The sequence below is a fragment of the Melopsittacus undulatus genome, chromosome 6, assembly GCF_012275295.1.
Source record: "Melopsittacus undulatus isolate bMelUnd1 chromosome 6, bMelUnd1.mat.Z, whole genome shotgun sequence".
Lineage (NCBI taxonomy): Eukaryota > Metazoa > Chordata > Aves > Psittaciformes > Psittaculidae > Melopsittacus > Melopsittacus undulatus.
The window spans coordinates 41,094,142-41,111,240 of record NC_047532.1 but is presented as its reverse complement, the minus strand read 5'-3'; the positions used below and the strand labels follow the sequence as shown (position 1 = coordinate 41,111,240).

Below are 17,099 nucleotides of genomic sequence, written 5' to 3'. Positions count from 1 at the left end.
TGGAGGTTGAAGGTTTCTGGAGGGCCTTTCACAAGCAGCACATGAACCAAGTATTATGTGTCTCTGACTTAGAAGACAGCCTAGGTTTTATTAATCTCATCTCATAAGAACTCCTGAAATCCACAATTATGAAAAGCTTACTTTAACCTCTGGATGCACAGATTATTCCATTTAATAACATACTCTCTCAGATTCTCTGGGCCATGCTCACACTACTCTATATGCTTAATCTTTGTGTTGTGAATACTGCAGTGACTACTGTCAAATGAGCAACAATGATTTCAGATGGATACACTGCAGGTTTGCCAACAGCAGGAAGTGGCTGGGGTGTTTGCTAATGCAGGTGGCTAGACAGTGTGAATGTGGCCTCCTGTATGTAAGACAAATGTCTGAAAATACTTGAAACCTCTGTGTTTAAAATTGTAGTTTCTTTTCCCCCAGAACTTTTGCCTCTTTGTGAATCTGTAAAATTGTGAGATTTTGACAGCATCGCAACAACTCAGGATTCTATATTAGTCCAGTAAGGAAAATACACAAGGAGGTGTTCTGCCTCTGCTCAGCCCTTCATGCCATCTCATAGTGTAGATGAGTCCTGTGTACAGAATCAACATAAAATCAAGTTGATTGGTGTCTTTGCAGGTCTCAGGGACAAGAGAAATGCTGTGGTAGGTTAAGTGAGAGATGTCCTGCTACCTTAGCAAGGAAGTTTGGATACAGAGCAATCCAAAAGCATTCTGAGTAAGGCTATGCAAAGACTTCAGGAAACTTCAGGGATGCCCCTTCTCATCCTGAGCTGTTTCAGACTGCACTTTCTGTACAGACTCTTATGACATGCAGCACAAAAAAAAAAAAAAAAAACCCAAACCAAACAAACCCAACAACAACAAAAACCAAACTACCAGATATAAAAGTCTGATCTACAGCATATGAAAGCCAGTGGCAATTCCCACAGTGTCTTCATGCTTGCCACATTCACAACACCTTGTGACATAGACAATGTTCCTACCCTAAAGATGAAGGAAATAAGCAAAGTTTATTATTGAAAGCCAAAGGGCATCTTCTAGCTAAGAGCACAGCACCCTGCTCTGTGACCAAGAATTGTTAGAAAAAGCACCAACTTGGGATGTGTGGCTCCTCCTTTTTTTTTTATTTGATAATTTATTTGGCATTTTACTGTATTTGCTTAAACAGAGCCGAATTCTGGCATAGTCACTCGTGTCATGGAGCATGTTAACCCACACGTGAGCTCAAAGACTGCAGTGGGATTACTCATTGGAAAGGTATTTTAGGAAGTAAAGATATAAGATCTGCCCACTGGGTGAGGAGTCTTAGAGAAATCCCAAGGCAGCTTGAGGGATAAAGTACTGCTGAATTAGCTGTGAGTATATCTACATGCTGCAGCAATCTTGTGGAGAAGTACAAAGTTGCACTTTCCTAACTTGCTAGGACCCCTCTCATGCAGATGTAGATCAATATTCAGTCTGGATGACATCAATTTCTAGCTGGTCAGGGTTATAACCAGCAGCTGACCATGCTGTGATGATACCTCTTGATTGTTTAATCTATAATTTCATGTGAGGGTCTCCATGGACTTTCTGGTTCTGGTTTCAGTTCTGTATGAAAAGTGTGCTTGGCTCCTGCAGCTCTCAGCAACATGAGGTGTACTGGAGTATCTTGGTCAGAGGTAGCAGGGAATTGCTGCAGTGTGGGATCAGTTATTTTCTACAGAGATCCTCAACTTCTGAAATGAAGCAAAGAGCCCCAGTTTCATACAGGGCTAACAAGAGAGACTGTCAATCAGAAACTTAAGCCAGGAGTGCTATTCTGATGCGGAAGTACCATAGTTTCTGTTTAACAGCAGGACACCAGCCTCTTTCCTTGATCACTTGTTTTTCTATGCCTTTCCTTTTCTATGCCTTTCCTCCTCAAATCTGCCTTTAGGCCAACTGGGAAATTGATGCTTTATCTGCTCTGTGAGAATCTCTGAATCAAAGCTTTCCCACTTGAACCTGTCTCTCTCATTCAATAAAGCAGCTGACCCATGTTTAATATCTGAGATTTGTTGTAATCTTACTGACTGAAGTGGACTTCAGCATTGGAGTTTCTTGCTTTGGCATAGTTGGGTCCTCATTCTCAGCTCCAAAGCACAATATGGACTGTTCGCAACCTCACCACTTGCTGTTCATGATCCCTTTCTTGGTCATTTGCCTTCTCATGAGTCTCTCTTATCTATTGTGCCATTAAAAAGCTTTTATTAAAGCACTTCTATTAAATGTCCTATCTGCCAGCCTTCCTGGAAATCTCCTTCTTCCCGTGATTTCCTCCTCTACAGCCTCTGAATCATTCTTCTGTTTCTCTTTGCCTTCACTTAGGATGAAAAAATTGTGTAAGACACTTCCAAACAGTCAAATCAGCATCAGTTACCTAGTAAAATGCAAATTCAGAACTGAACCATCCCACTTTTCTGCACTCCCAGCTCTCTCCTGCCAGCAGACATGTTAATGATATTTCGGCATCCATCGATTCAAGAACCAAACAGAAATAAGGTCCATATCCTGGATGCAGATGTAGCCGCGGCATTTAGAGAGCACTACCTGGAGGTGGAGCTCTAGGAAGAGCTGGGACTCAGTGAGCCTTCTTTCACCACCTCCTTCCCGGTGCCAGCACCTTCTCTAAGACAACTCCTTCAAGGGGAGGGACAGCAGGCCTGCAGCTCTGACCAACCAGTTAAACTGAATAAAGAGGTCTGCTCCCACCCACTTGTGCATTTTAAATCACAGTGGTGGATCCCAGTCCTTCTCTGTGCTAATGTACACTGCAAATGAAATTCTGGAGGAGTTTAAGGAGTCATTGAGCAATACAGAATAAAAACTAGGAAAGGGCATCAGATGTGTAGGCCAAACAGCTGTAAAATGCTGTGGGAAGACATGGCAGGGTCCTGCCATGTCGTAAATTTGGCATACTAGAATTTAGTAAGGAGTATTTGTCATGGTTCTTTCGAATAACAAAGGCATTATGACATGGCAGGACCCAGAATCATTGATGAATATTGCATTCTACAGACTCCCTGCTTTAAAATAAGTCTGTTGTACACAGGTGTTTTACAAACTGCCACCAAGCTACCTCAGAGATGAGCTGTGACACTAAGGAGTTGACAGCTTGCAGTCATTCAAAATACTGTTAAGTAAAGACTGACAAAACATTAGAGAAGAGTTTTGCAGAAATGTAGGGATACTCTCAAAACAGCTTTTTACACCTCTGTAAGACAGGATGGAAAAGCAGGTTCCGGCAGAAATGCATGTGTTCTGACTGCCAGGGATCCTCCTCCATATTTCCAAACAAATCAAATGAACTGCAAATGTTAATGGTGTTAAAGGCATTAATAGTACTACATCCATTTCTAAATTGCCATCTACTCTGTTTCAGTTTGTGATAGAATCACAGAATGGTTTGTGTTGGAGGGACCTTAAAGATCATCCAGTTCCAACCCCCATGCCACAAGCAGGGACACTTTCCACTAAACCAGGTTGCTCAAAGCCTCCTCCAACCCGGTTTTGAACACTCCCAGGGATGGCAGACACAGCTTCTGTTGGCAACCTGTGCCAGTGCCTCACCACCCTCATAATACTGAGTCTAAGCAAATGCAGTTCTTACTTTGCAGTGTACACAAAAAAAAGACTCAAAACAACGGAGGCAGGCTGGCCAATTGGGATTTCATCTTTATAATTCAACACAAAGGTCAGTGTTTCCACATTCTTGCTTTCTTCTCCCTGCCTGAATACAGTGATGAATAACCCAGGCTCAGGTGCATACCAGGTGGTACGTGCCTTCTCACTCTAGTAACGAAAGATGGCACTCAGCTGTAATGAAGATCTTAGATTTTGCAAAAGGGAGGTATCAATAAAATATAAATTAAAACAAAGGACCAAATAACTCCTGTATCTGATTGTCATCCAGGGACAATACTTCCAGGTTTTTCATAGTGCATATTCATTTAGGAATATCATCAAGGGAGTTATCACTATAAACATGGGAAAGGGATGACCAGCAGCAGATCTGGTGTGGGAACTTCTCCAGGCTGTTAGCAGTTTGAGCAGTCTCATTTTGGTGAGATTCTTCAAACTTGGGGGAAGCTTGTACAGGAGGTTAAGAGACAGATCCAGCACAGCAAGCTTCTGGCAGTGTTGCAGTGTAGGAGGAATGGAGGGTAAGTTATTAAAAGCTAAAAATGGCTTAACTAGGTTTGTCAAAAAGCCTCCCTCTTCTGGGATGACACGGATTATATTTTGTACATTAGATCTATTATTTCTGAATTAACAATATGACAAAGCTCCTTGGGAAAACTTTCAAATCTATTTTTCTGGAGGTAAATTTCCTTGATTTTTTTTTGAGGTTTACTCTTTCTTTAGGCAGACACTTGAGATGATTGTCAGAAAGGCCAAGCAGTTCAATGTGATAGAGGTATCCACAGATCTGCACTGGAATTTCATGCAAGTTTGTTTTGTAAAGCCTGAGCTGACAAAGGCACTGCAACTTGCTGCAAACTACAAGAGAGGGGATTGTTACTTAAATCTAAGCTCAGAGGAGATTTCATCTCCCCCAGTTCTTTGCATATATCTTGTATGTGATTCTGATCCAAGTAGGGGACCTTCATATGCCTCAGGCAATCTGTGTCTCTGGGGATGCTTACAATCAGGTTCTTCCCCATATGCAGCTCTTCCAGATATTCTAGACTCAAGACCCCTGGCAAGACTGTTCACAGTTCCTTGTTGGATAAGTCATTATGAAAAATATCCTGCGTGTGACACGTGTGGGAGAAAGAGCTTCATTCTCTGGCACTTTATTCACTGGTATTTCTTGTGTATCATCCTCCAAACCAACAGAATCAGCTTTGAGCCAGTGACTGCCCCCTGCACTGGCCTCTTGGCTCTGCTGGGACTCAGCCATCTCTGCTCCATATTTCTAATTCCAGAAGATTAAAAAAAAAAAAAATCGCCAGTACTCAGGGACCTTCCTGTGCTAAATAAGTACTGACAGAATTCAGCATTCAGGGACTGGTTCTAGTCTGAAGCTGTGCCCCTGCAAGAAGCTGTTTGTGTTCTTTGATCAAATCCTGTAGTACATACAGCAGAACCGTATCTTTGAATCCCAGCATGTGAGGAATGTAGGAAATGTCCTCAAAGACTCAGGTCAGATTCAACAGCAAAGCAGAAATCTATTAAACTTTTTTGCAAAAACAGGTGCCCCAGAGAGCAGAGCACATCCTGCTTACAGCCTTCTTCTAATCCCTACCCCCAACAGCAAAGTCCCTCCCATGTTTCCCTGCTGGCTAAGTACTCAGAGGTTTACAGCCTATCCAAAGCACCTAAGTTACTCACATTGAAGTCCTGTCTCTGTTTACATTTCCCACTACTTTACTTCAGGAGACTCTTCTCCTTATTTGCACATGTGCTTTTCTATGGTACAGTGGCCTAACGCCCCCACCCCGGGGAGCTCGGTTTCGAGTATCAAACCTTGTTCTAGCCCTTTTATCATTCTGACTACAGTGAGTTTCGGCTGAAATTTCCTGTCTATGTGCCAGCTTCCCCTTTGTCTTTTATTATCACGCAAGCTTTACCTAAAAGGCTGTAAAAGCAACACAGTGGTATTTCTTACAAGTGCATTAGGAAGTGTCCCAACAGCCAAATTCAGAAGGTGAACTGGTGAAGTCAAGGGAGCTGGACAAAGCAATCTCCTTACATCTTGAAGGGCCGTATTTACAAATGCTGACATATTTCTTCAGATATGCTGATGGTAAAACTGGGAGAGTCCTGCTGGAGAAAGGTAGCACCTTCTTCTGTGACAGTGGTTTCTGTGCCAGAGAGATGCCAGTGAATCTGATATCTGACAATCCTCAAAGTTGTACTGTTGCCAATAGCAAAAGAGCAAGAGGTGGGAAGGGAGAGACCCGATGTCTGGATAGAAGAAATCTGTCAGCTGGCATTTTAAGGAATGATAGGAGAAAATAGAGGTCAAGAGGCAGCTGACAGTCATCTCCTACTCAATACCCTTTTCTCTGCTGCTGTAGCCATTCTGGGAGGACATCGTGTTTTCAGAGATGAATGGTTTCCAGGTGCCACCAAGATGAGAAGGAAGAACTGAGCAACCACCATGGGGGGAAGCCCATGCTAGGCTTCCCAGCCCAATTCAGATGTTGCACAAGGGTATTTTCTCCTTTATTGGCTCCAAGTTCAGTACTTGGGTGTGAGCCCCACATGCTGCGGGACAAGAGAATGTGCAATCCTAGGTTACTCTCTGCTGTGCACAAGGGCAGTAGTGAAGTCACCAGAAGGATTAGTTTGGTGGAAAGAACCAGCACAGACACCTTTGAAGTAACTGCTAATCCATGCAACCACGGAAACTTTTGCAAAGGCTCCTCGGAGACTGAGGGCAGGCGGCTGAGTAAATACTCTGGGGGTGAGTTGATGGAGACCCCCTCCACGCAGGGGCCGGACACCACACATGGGGCCACTCTCCACAGCGGGGAGGGGAAGGGTGGCGATGTGGCATCATGCCAGGGCCCTGGGTTGAGCCTGGCTGCCTTCGCCAGCCGCTCCTGGAGGGCCTGTGACACCGTCCTTGGAAACAGGCTTCAGTACCAAACACTGTTCAGGTCGGGGCAGCCTGGCTCACCCGCGGGCTGCTCACCGTGGGTTGGCGCAGGGAGAGGGCGCTGGCGTGATTCGCTCAGGTAGGCCTGCGGAGGTCGGGGCTCGCTGCTTTACAGGGAGCAAAGGTCCTGCCTGTATGAATACTAATTGTGTTAGCTCAGATTCCTTGGGATGGCTTCAGAAACACATCCACACATCCACATTTTTTCCTGATTCTTTTCTTGTCTGTTTGAATCTGTTATTCATGTGCTGCATACCAGCAGTTGTAAACCTTTTCAGACCAAGCCTAGTTTATGCAAAGCCCAGCACAACAGCGCTTGGGTCTATGGTGATGTTGCTAGGCTGCAATAATGATGCAGTAACGCTTAGTTTTGTTTTCCAGCAGGTCATGTCAGTTTGTCCAGATCTTCACCAGCGCTATGTGCAGGTCTGCCAAAACTTGGGCCAACCTGAAAACCCTTTCATTGCTCGTGTGCTTCAAGAAGCTGATAAAAATGATGAAATGTAAGGAAATAACGAACAGTGTGTTTCAGATGCTTCTGAAAGTCTTAAGATAGCAGGACAAGGAGTTGAACAGTGAGAAAGTTCATGCAGTTTCAGGCTGAAACACAAATCATATTTAGCATTTACTGCTGAAGTTCTGGTTTGACTCATCTTGACATCATTTTGGCAGAAGTTTGTAGCTATATATCCCTTCTGGGCAGCTTTACAAGCAGTGAAATAAAAAAAGTGGAAAATGTACTGGGTGGTGCCTTTGTGTCCCTTAAAGAAGCCAAACCCAGTGTCTAGTCATTCTAACTCCCTTTTCTTTCACTCCTGTTTAAAAAGCCTCAGCTGCATGCAGTTAGCTTCCGGCTGGAAATGCTTCCCTAAAATGTGTCTGAATCCTGCCAAGTTATTAACTACCTAAATTCTCTCTCATTATGTGTCTAGATAGAGCTTCCTCTCATGGATGATCCTGGGAACAAGGTTGATTATCCTTTGTAGAGAAAACCTGAGAAAATACAATATGGTGAAATGGTTTGTGTTAGGTTTTGATCCTGAGGGCAGGATGGGGTAAATAAAGGAAAAGAAACAAGTAAATAGGAGATAATGAGGTAATCTCCAGGATAGTCTTATTTCCATCTGCCGTCCGCTGCTCTTGCTTCTTCCTGCTTTTTGTGCATGTGTGCTAAGCAGCTGTGCAGTATCTTCAGATTATCAGAAAGGACAGTGCTGAAGTACAGCTTGAATCACATCATCTACTACGGTGTTACCAAGGGTCGCAGCAGCAGCTAACTGCATGAAACATATCAGCGAGGGCAAGCCTGATACACTTCATATCTGGAGAGAGAATTCATGTATCTGTAGCACTTCTCCCCATGTGCTTACATTTTTATGTTTCAGCCTATGGACAAAAGGGTTCACGTTAAAAATAGCTGGAAATAGTAATCTAGTGCCTGTGCAGAGAGTTACAGATGACAGTCTTCAAGTTCTTATTTCTGTCTTACGTACGGCTGCGTTTGTCACAGGTAAGGTTGTTTAACATACGTTTAACCATTGCTGTGCTAATATAAGAAAACTTAAGCAGACTGGGTTGTTGGTTTGCTTTTTTTTTCCAGAGATCAGTTCATTGTAGATATGCATCTGTCACATTCTTCATTCATCTTTTTCAGGTTTGGATCTTAGGTATAATGTATTGACTGATGCTGGAGCAAAGACCATGGCAACATTCCTCCAGGTGCCAAAGTGATATTTCTCTTTCAGCAACTTGTAATTGATTTGGCTATGATAATATCTGTATGTGCTGTATTGGAGAGAAGAATGCAGTTGTTTGGCAAAATCCCAGTACTTTTTACTTTCACATCCAAATCCATCCTACTAAAATCTCAGACTGTATTCTCTGGGGAGATTTTTCATTTCTAGTAGAACACCCTTGGACATCTGACTAAGGTGTCCAAAAGAAAGAAGAGTTGAATGAACTGTGGGGCTTTTAGGCTTACAGTTCACTTTAACAAAGGATGTAATGGAAGTGTCAAATGTCCCAGGACCTTTGTTTCAGATACTTACCACCTCTGTTAGCACCTTTTTATAGGTCTAAACATAGGAAACTTTAATGCTGCCTTTTTGTCATTATAAGCACTGGAATAGAGATGGAAAACGGTGAGTTACCACTCGGTGCCTGTGCTCCTGGAGCTCAGGATGAGCCGTGAAGTTTGCAAAGTGCCTGAAAATTTGCATCTAAGCTTGACCATCGGCCTCGTTTGGTCATGCTGAGCACTTGGGTTCCCAAGTGGTTTCTGTAAGCGCCCTGAGGACACGTTTTTACATGCTGCGTGAATTTCTGCCTTTTCCTCATCATCTGTCACACTTTGGCATTCTTTACTTCTCCAAATCAGGGGCTGTCTGAAATGCAGTAAAGGTCAGAGGTTTTAAGTACATGTGATGCATATCTTCTTTGAAAACTGCAGGCTTGCTCTGGAAAGGAGTCTGATTGCTTTCTGATTTGTTTGTTCTTCAGGAAAACTCCTCTCTGCGATACCTGAACCTGATGTTTAATAATATTGGCACAAGTGGAGCAGAGCTGATAGCAAAAGCGCTCCATGTGAGTGTTTGTCTGGCAGATTTAAACAATGGTATCTCCTTTGATATTTCTGCTTTTGATGAACTGTACTAGCTGTCCTGCCAACATCAGAGCTGGCTGAAGGGGCCCTCTGTCTTCGGTCCATTCAGTGGTTTGCTGTATCACAGGGACTGCTTGTTTTCTCAAGGCAAACTTCAGAAATCAGGTTTCACACAAGAAAGTGTTGCACTGTGCTGCCATTAACACTTAATTATCACAGCTATCACAGCTGGATTTTCCTAACTGAAAAATGCTCTGCTATGGGATATACAGTGCCATCAGTTTCTTCTTTTAAAACAAAAAGGATTGCATTATGTTTACCTGTACCTTGATGTCAGTATTTGTCTGGATTCAAGATGTCTCAGACATGTTTTCAAAACTTTGCCTTGCAGCAGCATCATAAAAACAAGTTTGTTATTTTTAATGTGGCCTCCCAAGGAAATGAGGCTTGTGTGCATTATTTGTTGTGTTTGTGAAATGAGACTCATGTGAGCTCTTTCTTCCTCCTTCACAGTCTTTGAACTCTGAACCAATTTCAGCTAAATTTGACAGGCCACCAAAGCACTAAGGTTGTACAGTAGATCATACTGGGCTTGCGAGCAGTCACCAAAGTTCTTTGTACAGTCCCAGCAGCATTTGCTGGGTTTGTGAGCAGGCAGGTGGCAGGACCCCTGGGCTACTTGGGTTCCTCCTGCCACTGGGCCAGGTAGAGAGGTCCAGGGTTGAAGGTAGGCTGCTATTGAGGGAGGGAGAGGGAAGGAGGTGCTGTAGTGAGGTACTGCATCAGGTGAAGGTCTGCTGGGGACATGTGGAAGACATCAAACCTGTATGAAATTGGGCTTCATTAGTTCTGCTGCTCACAGAATTACTTGGTTTGTAATCTCTTCCTCAACTGTAATCTCTGGTAATAAGTGATTATAAAGGAAATAAAAATACAAAGCTACTCTGCATTGCATTTTGGGCTTTAACAGTTGAATAGCTGTTTTATATCCACTGAAATTATGTGGAAGGTGAGGGGAAGGATACTGACTTTTCTAGACCTCTGATCAGAACTTTATATTGCCAGTGATGCCTCCAGTCCTGCGAAGATTTACACATTGGTTTGACTCTGCTAAGTAGTCCTACTGAAGGTGACTGGCTTCGCTGAGCTTCAACTGGCCATGTGCTTTAAAAGACCATGAAAAATAAAGCAAATAATATTCTTGCTTAAAACACTTACTAGATTCCAATCGGTTTTGATATAATTTACATTTCAGATGCCAATTCAGGCAGATTTATTTAGGCAGGATTATTTTTGTGAGTGTGAGATTTGTCAATTTGGGAGAAACAAAAGCTCTCAAATACTCGAGTTTTGCTTCACAGAATCACAGAATCACAGCTTCCAGACTGTCATGCATTTCATTCCACTGAGGAAAGCCTGAGCCAACCGCTTAGTCAGTGTTACCACTTAAACACGATTCTTCTGCGGCCTTGTTTTGTCTTTGTGTGACAACCAGCAGGATTCCCAGGGGAAAGGACAGTGTTGTTTTTCAGGCACTTCAAAGGCATTGATTTTTTTCCTGTTCCCTATTTTTATTTTGTTTAGGGGAATGAAACTCTTCTGCACATGAGAATGACTGGGAACAAAATAGGAGACAAAGGTGGGATGTTCTTTGCTTCAATGCTACAAATTAATTCAACCTTGGACAAGTTGGATCTTGGAGACTGTGATATAGTGAGTAAGACCTAAGTCTTTCAAGGGTATTACAAAGGTTCTGCACTACTTAATTAGGGGGAAATGTCATCTTTTGACATTGATTTTACATTTTGTGGTAGCAATATATAGTATTGCAGTGTATACTTGGAAAAGCATGTTGCAAACACCTGAGAAGTCACAACTGATGATACATATGAGCCACTATATCTCTGGGAATTCAACTGCTTGGCTTTCACATTTTCTGAGATTTGTTTCTGCTGTTCATTTTTGTTGTGCTGCCAAAGTCCTGTGTAAGTCATGTTGAAGGAAGGATTTTTTTATTCCCTGGAGGCTCTTTTCCTTCTGAAGTATGCAGTGCACCTGAAAGTAGCCCAGTCCCACAGCTCTGTTGCTCCTCTCAGGCTTCAATCCCTAAAGGACATAAGCACAACAGTGCTGAACTGAGCAGAAAGGCTGCTCAAAATAAGCCCGATTTGATCCTAGATAACCTGGTGTCTCTTGGAGAGAGGTGAGCAGGGAGAGTCATGAGGATAGGGCTGGGTCCATGGACTAAACAGGGTGCTTCCTACTGTAGCCAGTAAAAAACCTCTGGATAGCTTTTAAAAACCTATGTTTGTTTCCTGGAATTACAGAATTTGCTCCTAAACTAGAAGGGGGATTACCGCAGGAAGTGTGCAGGGTGTTATGAATACATAAACAAGGGAAAAGTAGCCAGTGTAGGATTTATTTGAAAGCTTAATGTGTTTATGCTTGGTAGGGAGTTCATAGAGAGTTGGTTTAGAATGAAGTGGCTTTGGGTGCACACCAGCCTAACTGGAAAGTAGCACATATATAAGTTAGTGAGCAAACTAGAAGGAAATAAAAAAAATCCAAATTGGCCTGTATTCTAGACTGTATTCTTTGTACCACGTTATTCACATTTAGTGTGAATTTACCTAGTAGATAAATGTTAGGTAAGACTTTTACCATAAACTTCAGGGAAAACACACAAGCTGGTTTTGCTTCATAAATTAGGAAAACCAAAGTAGAGGATCAATTAAACGGATGAGTATCTTTGAGATGCATTATTATTGCTTTTTGTTTTCTGAGTTGCCAGATTTCCTAGTCATTTGTACTACTTAGATGAATTCCACTCTGTTATTCCATAGGGAGTTGGCACTGGTATTATCAGAAAATACATTGTGTGTCTGTAAGCACTTGCCAGCTGCATTTGTATCTCTCCACAGTGCATGGAGGCAGAAATAACAGTATTTCTAATCTGAGCCCATTTGATGTTTTTGATCTTCTGACAATCAATTCTAGGAAGTCGCAATAATTTGTTAGTTAGATTTATACATCAAATAGGTTTTCTCTGAAGAGTTTATTTTTATTTCCAGGGTGTGCAGTGTCTAATAGCAATAGCATCAGCCCTGAATCAGAACAAATCAGTCAAAGCAATAAACCTAAATCGTCCTTTACTGTTCACCCAACAGGTATGTAAGCAGACTGTAATTTTAGCTCTAGTAAAGTCAGTACTGATGCCTTTATGTAAGTCTGAACTGCATGGCTGTGTTTCCTTACAAAGTGAAGCAAATTGTTGCAGAAATACTCTGTTTCTGTGCCAAGTTTTGTGTAATCGCAGTCTGCCCCGGTTTAACTAGAAGATTAATTGTTAAAAATTGCTTTCTTGGTACATACACTTTTGTTAAATCATGAGTTAATGGAAAGGGCTTGATATTGGAGAACCAAAAAATCCTTCTGCTGTTACAGTGTGGAGAGTTTCATGCATAGTTCAGCAAATGGGGAGAAATGGTGTTCAGCAGGAAATGAGAGGAAGAACAAAAGATTGCTCTTTATCTCAGCAGTGCAATACCCGCAGCTTAAAAAAGAAAGGCACACTTTAACAATATGCCATAATCACTGGAATGTGTGGTTGTTTTACTGCGTGAACTTGAAGCACAAATTTAACAAATGAATGCACCTCATCAATGTAAAACCTACTCTACATTTGTTAGCCAAAAGGAAGACAAAATCCTTCCGGAACAATCAAACACTGAAAAGAGAATCTACAAGTACAGATTCACCGTGCTGTAGGGCTTTTGCTTGCAGGCATGCAGTTTCTGTTCCTTGCTTGTCCTGCTGAAGTCTTGGCTGTAAAGCTGCTTGTAGTGGTGGTTTCACCAGACTGGCAGCAATTCTCAGGTATCTGTGCTATGGAAAGTATTTTCCTGCTGGCAGGATAATGAAATTATGAAGCTGTGGCTGCCCCATCCCTGGCAGTGTTCAAGGCCAGGTTGCACAGGGCTTAGAAAAACCTGTTGTAGTGAAAGGTGTCCCTGCCCGTGGCAGGGGGGATGGAACTGGATGAGCTTTAAGGTCCCTTCCAACCCAAACCATTCCATAATTCTGTGAAATCTTTCTGGTAGCTGTAAATCTCACTTTTACTGAAACAAGACCATATTTTTTCTTAAAGTACAGCTTAATAAAACTCAGTGTGTGTTGTTAGGAAGAGACCACAGTTCATCTGGCTCTGATGCTGAAAAATAACTCTTCCCTTGTGGAACTACACTTATGCAAGCATGAAATGAAAAACTTTGGTCTGGAGAGACTGTGTGAGGCTTTGTATGAAAACTCTAGCCTGAGATACCTTGATCTTGCCTGGTAAGAGTTATTACAGTCCTGATTAACATTAGAAACTCATTTTCTTATCACCTTTTTAAGAAAAACATGTGCATATCTTTTTCAGTAATAAAATAACCAGTGATGGTGTAAAATTTCTGGGAAAACTACTAAAATGGAACCAAACCCTGCAAATCTTGGATCTTAATGCAAACCGAATAGAAGATGATGGAGCCATCTACCTGAGTGAGGCCTTGGCTTTGTACAACAGGACTCTTCAGGCGTTAGTATTTACACAACTTCCCCAGAATCTACAGGTGTTAAGGAACTTGGGCTTCGCAGTTTCTGAGCCGACATCAAAGTGCTTTGATGTCGATCAAAATGGAAAAGTCAGGAAGTTCCAAACTTTTTGGTCCATTTTTCCTTCTCTGGGTGAAAAAAATGTGATGGATTGGGTAGGATTCTTTTGCTAAGCATAGGTTTTTCCTCCTATGAGAGATGCCCTGAGACCTGGGCTGGAAGTGAGCCACAGGTCCTCTTAGTGCCCTGCAGCTGGAGGCCAGGCAGGAGATACTAATGCATTTTGTGCAGCACAAGAGGCTTGTGTTTGGTAACTGAACAAGCTAAAGGAGTAAAACACAAGGCCAAGACATGCCGTTCAGCCCCACATGCTAATGCCGTGTGTTTACTTTACTTTCCTGCACTGCCAGGACTACTCTCAACTCACTTTATCTTTCCCTGTACTTGCTTTTTTTATATCTTGTATCCACTGCTGTGTGGCCTGACATACACCTTTTCTTCTATTCAGGGCTTTTTGGGGCTGATGTTTGGTTCAGCTTTGTAGTAGTTCATCTTACATGTGATTCACAGCTTTTATAGTCATTCTGAGGGGTGTGCAGCAGGGGGAGGCAATTAGATCTTGTTAGTTCTTTTTGCATCTTTAAAGCATAGGTCCCTGTGGTGCACAACCAAAACCAAGCAGGAGGTGTACAGCCTTCGAATTCTAAGATAGTAAGATTCCATGCAGGGATAAGGCACTATATTTGTTGATTCTTATCTTCCACACTTAAAAAAATCCTCAGAGTTAGCTTCCGAGTGAACCCAAAAGAATTGTAATCTCTCCATCAGGGTGTATTTTGTAGCCCGCATTAAACCATGGCCGGCAGGATGTAAAAGCTGATCAAAGGCGTTACCTGAAGCCATTAGTTTTAAGTAGCAGATTGAGGAGGTGGTGGCTGCTAGGTGCCTCTGAAAGACTTCCAGGTTCACTAATATAAAAATAACTGCCACTGCACAAAGATCAAAGCTTAGCCTGGAGAAATGCCAGGGCTTGGGCTTCAAGGCAGAGGAGAGATGAGACCTGGCCACCATGCAGTCAGTCACTGAGACTGGAAGAACTAAGGAGTGAACAACCTGTTCTGGCTGCACCAGTCATGGGAACGACTTGAGAAATGGTACAAGTTCATAGTCCAAACTGCCTTTAGAAATATGGGAAAGATTTTATAGTAGGACTGGCCTTGATACAAATAAATACTTACTAATAACAAAAGTAGAATTTCAATATATTTATCAGATATATAATAATATGTAATAATAAAATATAAAATAAAAATAAGAATAAATCATAGTTACACTCTTAGTTTTGACCAAGAGATGGGAATTCTGTGGTTTAGCACACATTTGCACAACTATTTTCTCTGGTTTAGGTTGTCAGTAGTAAGCAACAATATAAGTGGCAAAGGACTTGTAGCTCTTTCAGATGCAATGAAAACAAACGCAGAACTTTCCCATATTTACATCTGGGGGAACAAATTTGATGAAGCCACCTGTATGGTAAGTGCTTGCTTCTGAACTCCTCTAACAGGGTTGGAGTTTTTTTCTCCTAGTTCATGTTTACAGTCATTGTGAAAACTACAGCAATTAGTGAGCAAGATACTTGATTAACTATGGGGTTTATTTAAATAATTATGAGGAGGGCAACGAGGATGATCAGGGGACTGGAGCACCTCCCATATGAAGACAGGCTGAGAGAGTTGGGGCTGTTCAGCCTGGAGAAGAGAAGGCTGCGTGGAGAATTCATAGCAGCCTTCCAGTATCTGAAGGGGGCCTACAGGGATGCTGGGGAGGGACTATTCATTAGGGACTGTAGTGATAGGACAAGGGGTAACGGGTTGAAACTTAAACAGCAGAGGTTTAGACTGGATCTAAGGAAGAAATTCTTTACTGTTAGGGTGGTGAGGCACTGGAATGGGTTGCTCAGGGAGGTAGTGAATGCTCCATCCCCGGCAGTGTTCAAGACCAGGTTGGATGAAGCCTTGGGTGATATGGTTTAGTGTGAGGTGTCCCTGCCCATGGCAGGGGTGTTGGAACTAGATGATCTTGAGGTCCTTTCCAATCCTAACTATTCTATGATTCTATGTGGTGGTGCTGTAATGAGACTCATTGGACATCAGCATACTGAAATAATCAAATACTCTCCTGTTGTGTGTTATCTTCTAAAGTCTTCACTGCAATCAAAGGAGAATATTCCGTGTCTCATTCTTGGTTTTACTCATTTCAGGCATTTTCAGAATTAATTCAGATGGGCCGCCTGAAACTTCATTGCACAGATGTGGAGCCTTATGAAGTGGATGGGCATGTTTACCTTGCAGAGCTCTCCCATGGCCTGAAGAAGCATTACTACTGGACACCAAGTTATTGGGCAGTGACAAAAGAAGATGCTAATGCCAGTCTGGCAATTGCAGCTGTTTCAGAGTACTTCTGAGTGAGGTAGCAACTTGAAGCATCATTCAGTATGCTTGAGCTTTTCCTATCTGGTTTCTAGTAAACAAAATTGTATCAATATCAGACTTGCTGCGTGTTGTTTCTTCAGGGTCTTTGGTCTGGAAAGAATCTAAATCTGCTCAAAATGGCATTAGAGATAAAATATTGAACCAATGGCTTTAAAATTTGTTGATAAATAACAGCCAATATATTAAGAGCCTACTAATAGGAAAATGCATTCTTTCTGCTGCAATCATTCCTATTGCACACTGTCCTCTTTGCCTTGCCATGACTAGCTGTAGTTCCAGAGTTCCTAGGTGAGAAATTTAGTGAAATGATATGCTCAGAGGAAAACATTTTCACCACAGCAGTGCACCAAGAGTGACATTAGGTATCATTAACAGTAATGGAGAGTAAACCAGTCACTGCCCAGAGGCATGTGAAGGGTTTAGACTGCGGCAGTGCAGAGGCATGAAGTGCACTCTCAGCAGCTGAACTACTCTGCTCTATTTAGACGATCTTCTCAGACCAGGATTTTGATCAAATGCTTCTTGTTTAGAAAAGATGCAGAGGCTGGATCAGAGCAGTTGCAGAGCATCTGAGTGGAGTGTCCTGACCACTGGGCTGCTGCAGGTGAAGAGCTGTTGTTGCCCTTCCTGGGCTGTGATCTGTGCAGCTGGGTTTCCATATAGTTGGGAGAGCTCATATGTAACGTTACTGCATCTCTGCAGGTTGGAGTACAGCCAGGCAGATCAAGCTGACAAAACCTTATACCCAGGACTACTGCTGG

The 17,099-nt window shown here is 42.4% G+C and overlaps 2 protein-coding genes across 2 annotated transcripts; one reads left to right on the top strand and one right to left on the bottom strand.

Moving 5' to 3' along the window:
* Positions 1 to 3,977: 3,977 nt before the first annotated feature.
* LRRIQ4 (leucine rich repeats and IQ motif containing 4) lies at positions 3,978 to 6,084 on the bottom strand. Its single transcript, XM_005155237.3, is given in 5 exon segments — positions 3,978 to 4,292; positions 4,295 to 4,390; positions 4,393 to 4,555; positions 4,557 to 4,728; positions 6,048 to 6,084. Coding segments are annotated over 5 exon segments (783 nt in total).
* A 954-nt stretch (positions 6,085 to 7,038) lies between these two features.
* Positions 7,039 to 16,310, top strand: LRRC34 (leucine rich repeat containing 34). Its single transcript, XM_005146876.2, has 10 exons — positions 7,039 to 7,154; positions 8,037 to 8,161; positions 8,306 to 8,370; positions 9,151 to 9,234; positions 10,838 to 10,966; positions 12,325 to 12,420; positions 13,434 to 13,588; positions 13,674 to 13,829; positions 15,253 to 15,379; positions 16,107 to 16,310. The coding sequence occupies exons 1-10, from the start codon at positions 7,039 to 7,041 to the stop codon at positions 16,308 to 16,310; spliced, it is 1,257 nt and encodes a 418-aa protein (XP_005146933.1).
* Positions 16,311 to 17,099: the final 789 nt, after the last annotated feature.

Bases quoted from the DNA above. Each gene is read 5' to 3' on its own strand.
- LRRC34 (XM_005146876.2), top strand. From the start codon at position 7,039: ATGTCAGTTTGTCCAGATCTTCACCAGCGCTATGTGCAGGTCTGCCAA. The intron at 9,235-10,837 runs GTGAGTGTTTGT...TATTTTGTTTAG, and splicing joins TGATAGCAAAAGCGCTCCAT to GGGAATGAAACTCTTCTGCA. The intron at 10,967-12,324 runs GTGAGTAAGACC...TTTTATTTCCAG, and splicing joins ATCTTGGAGACTGTGATATA to GGTGTGCAGTGTCTAATAGC.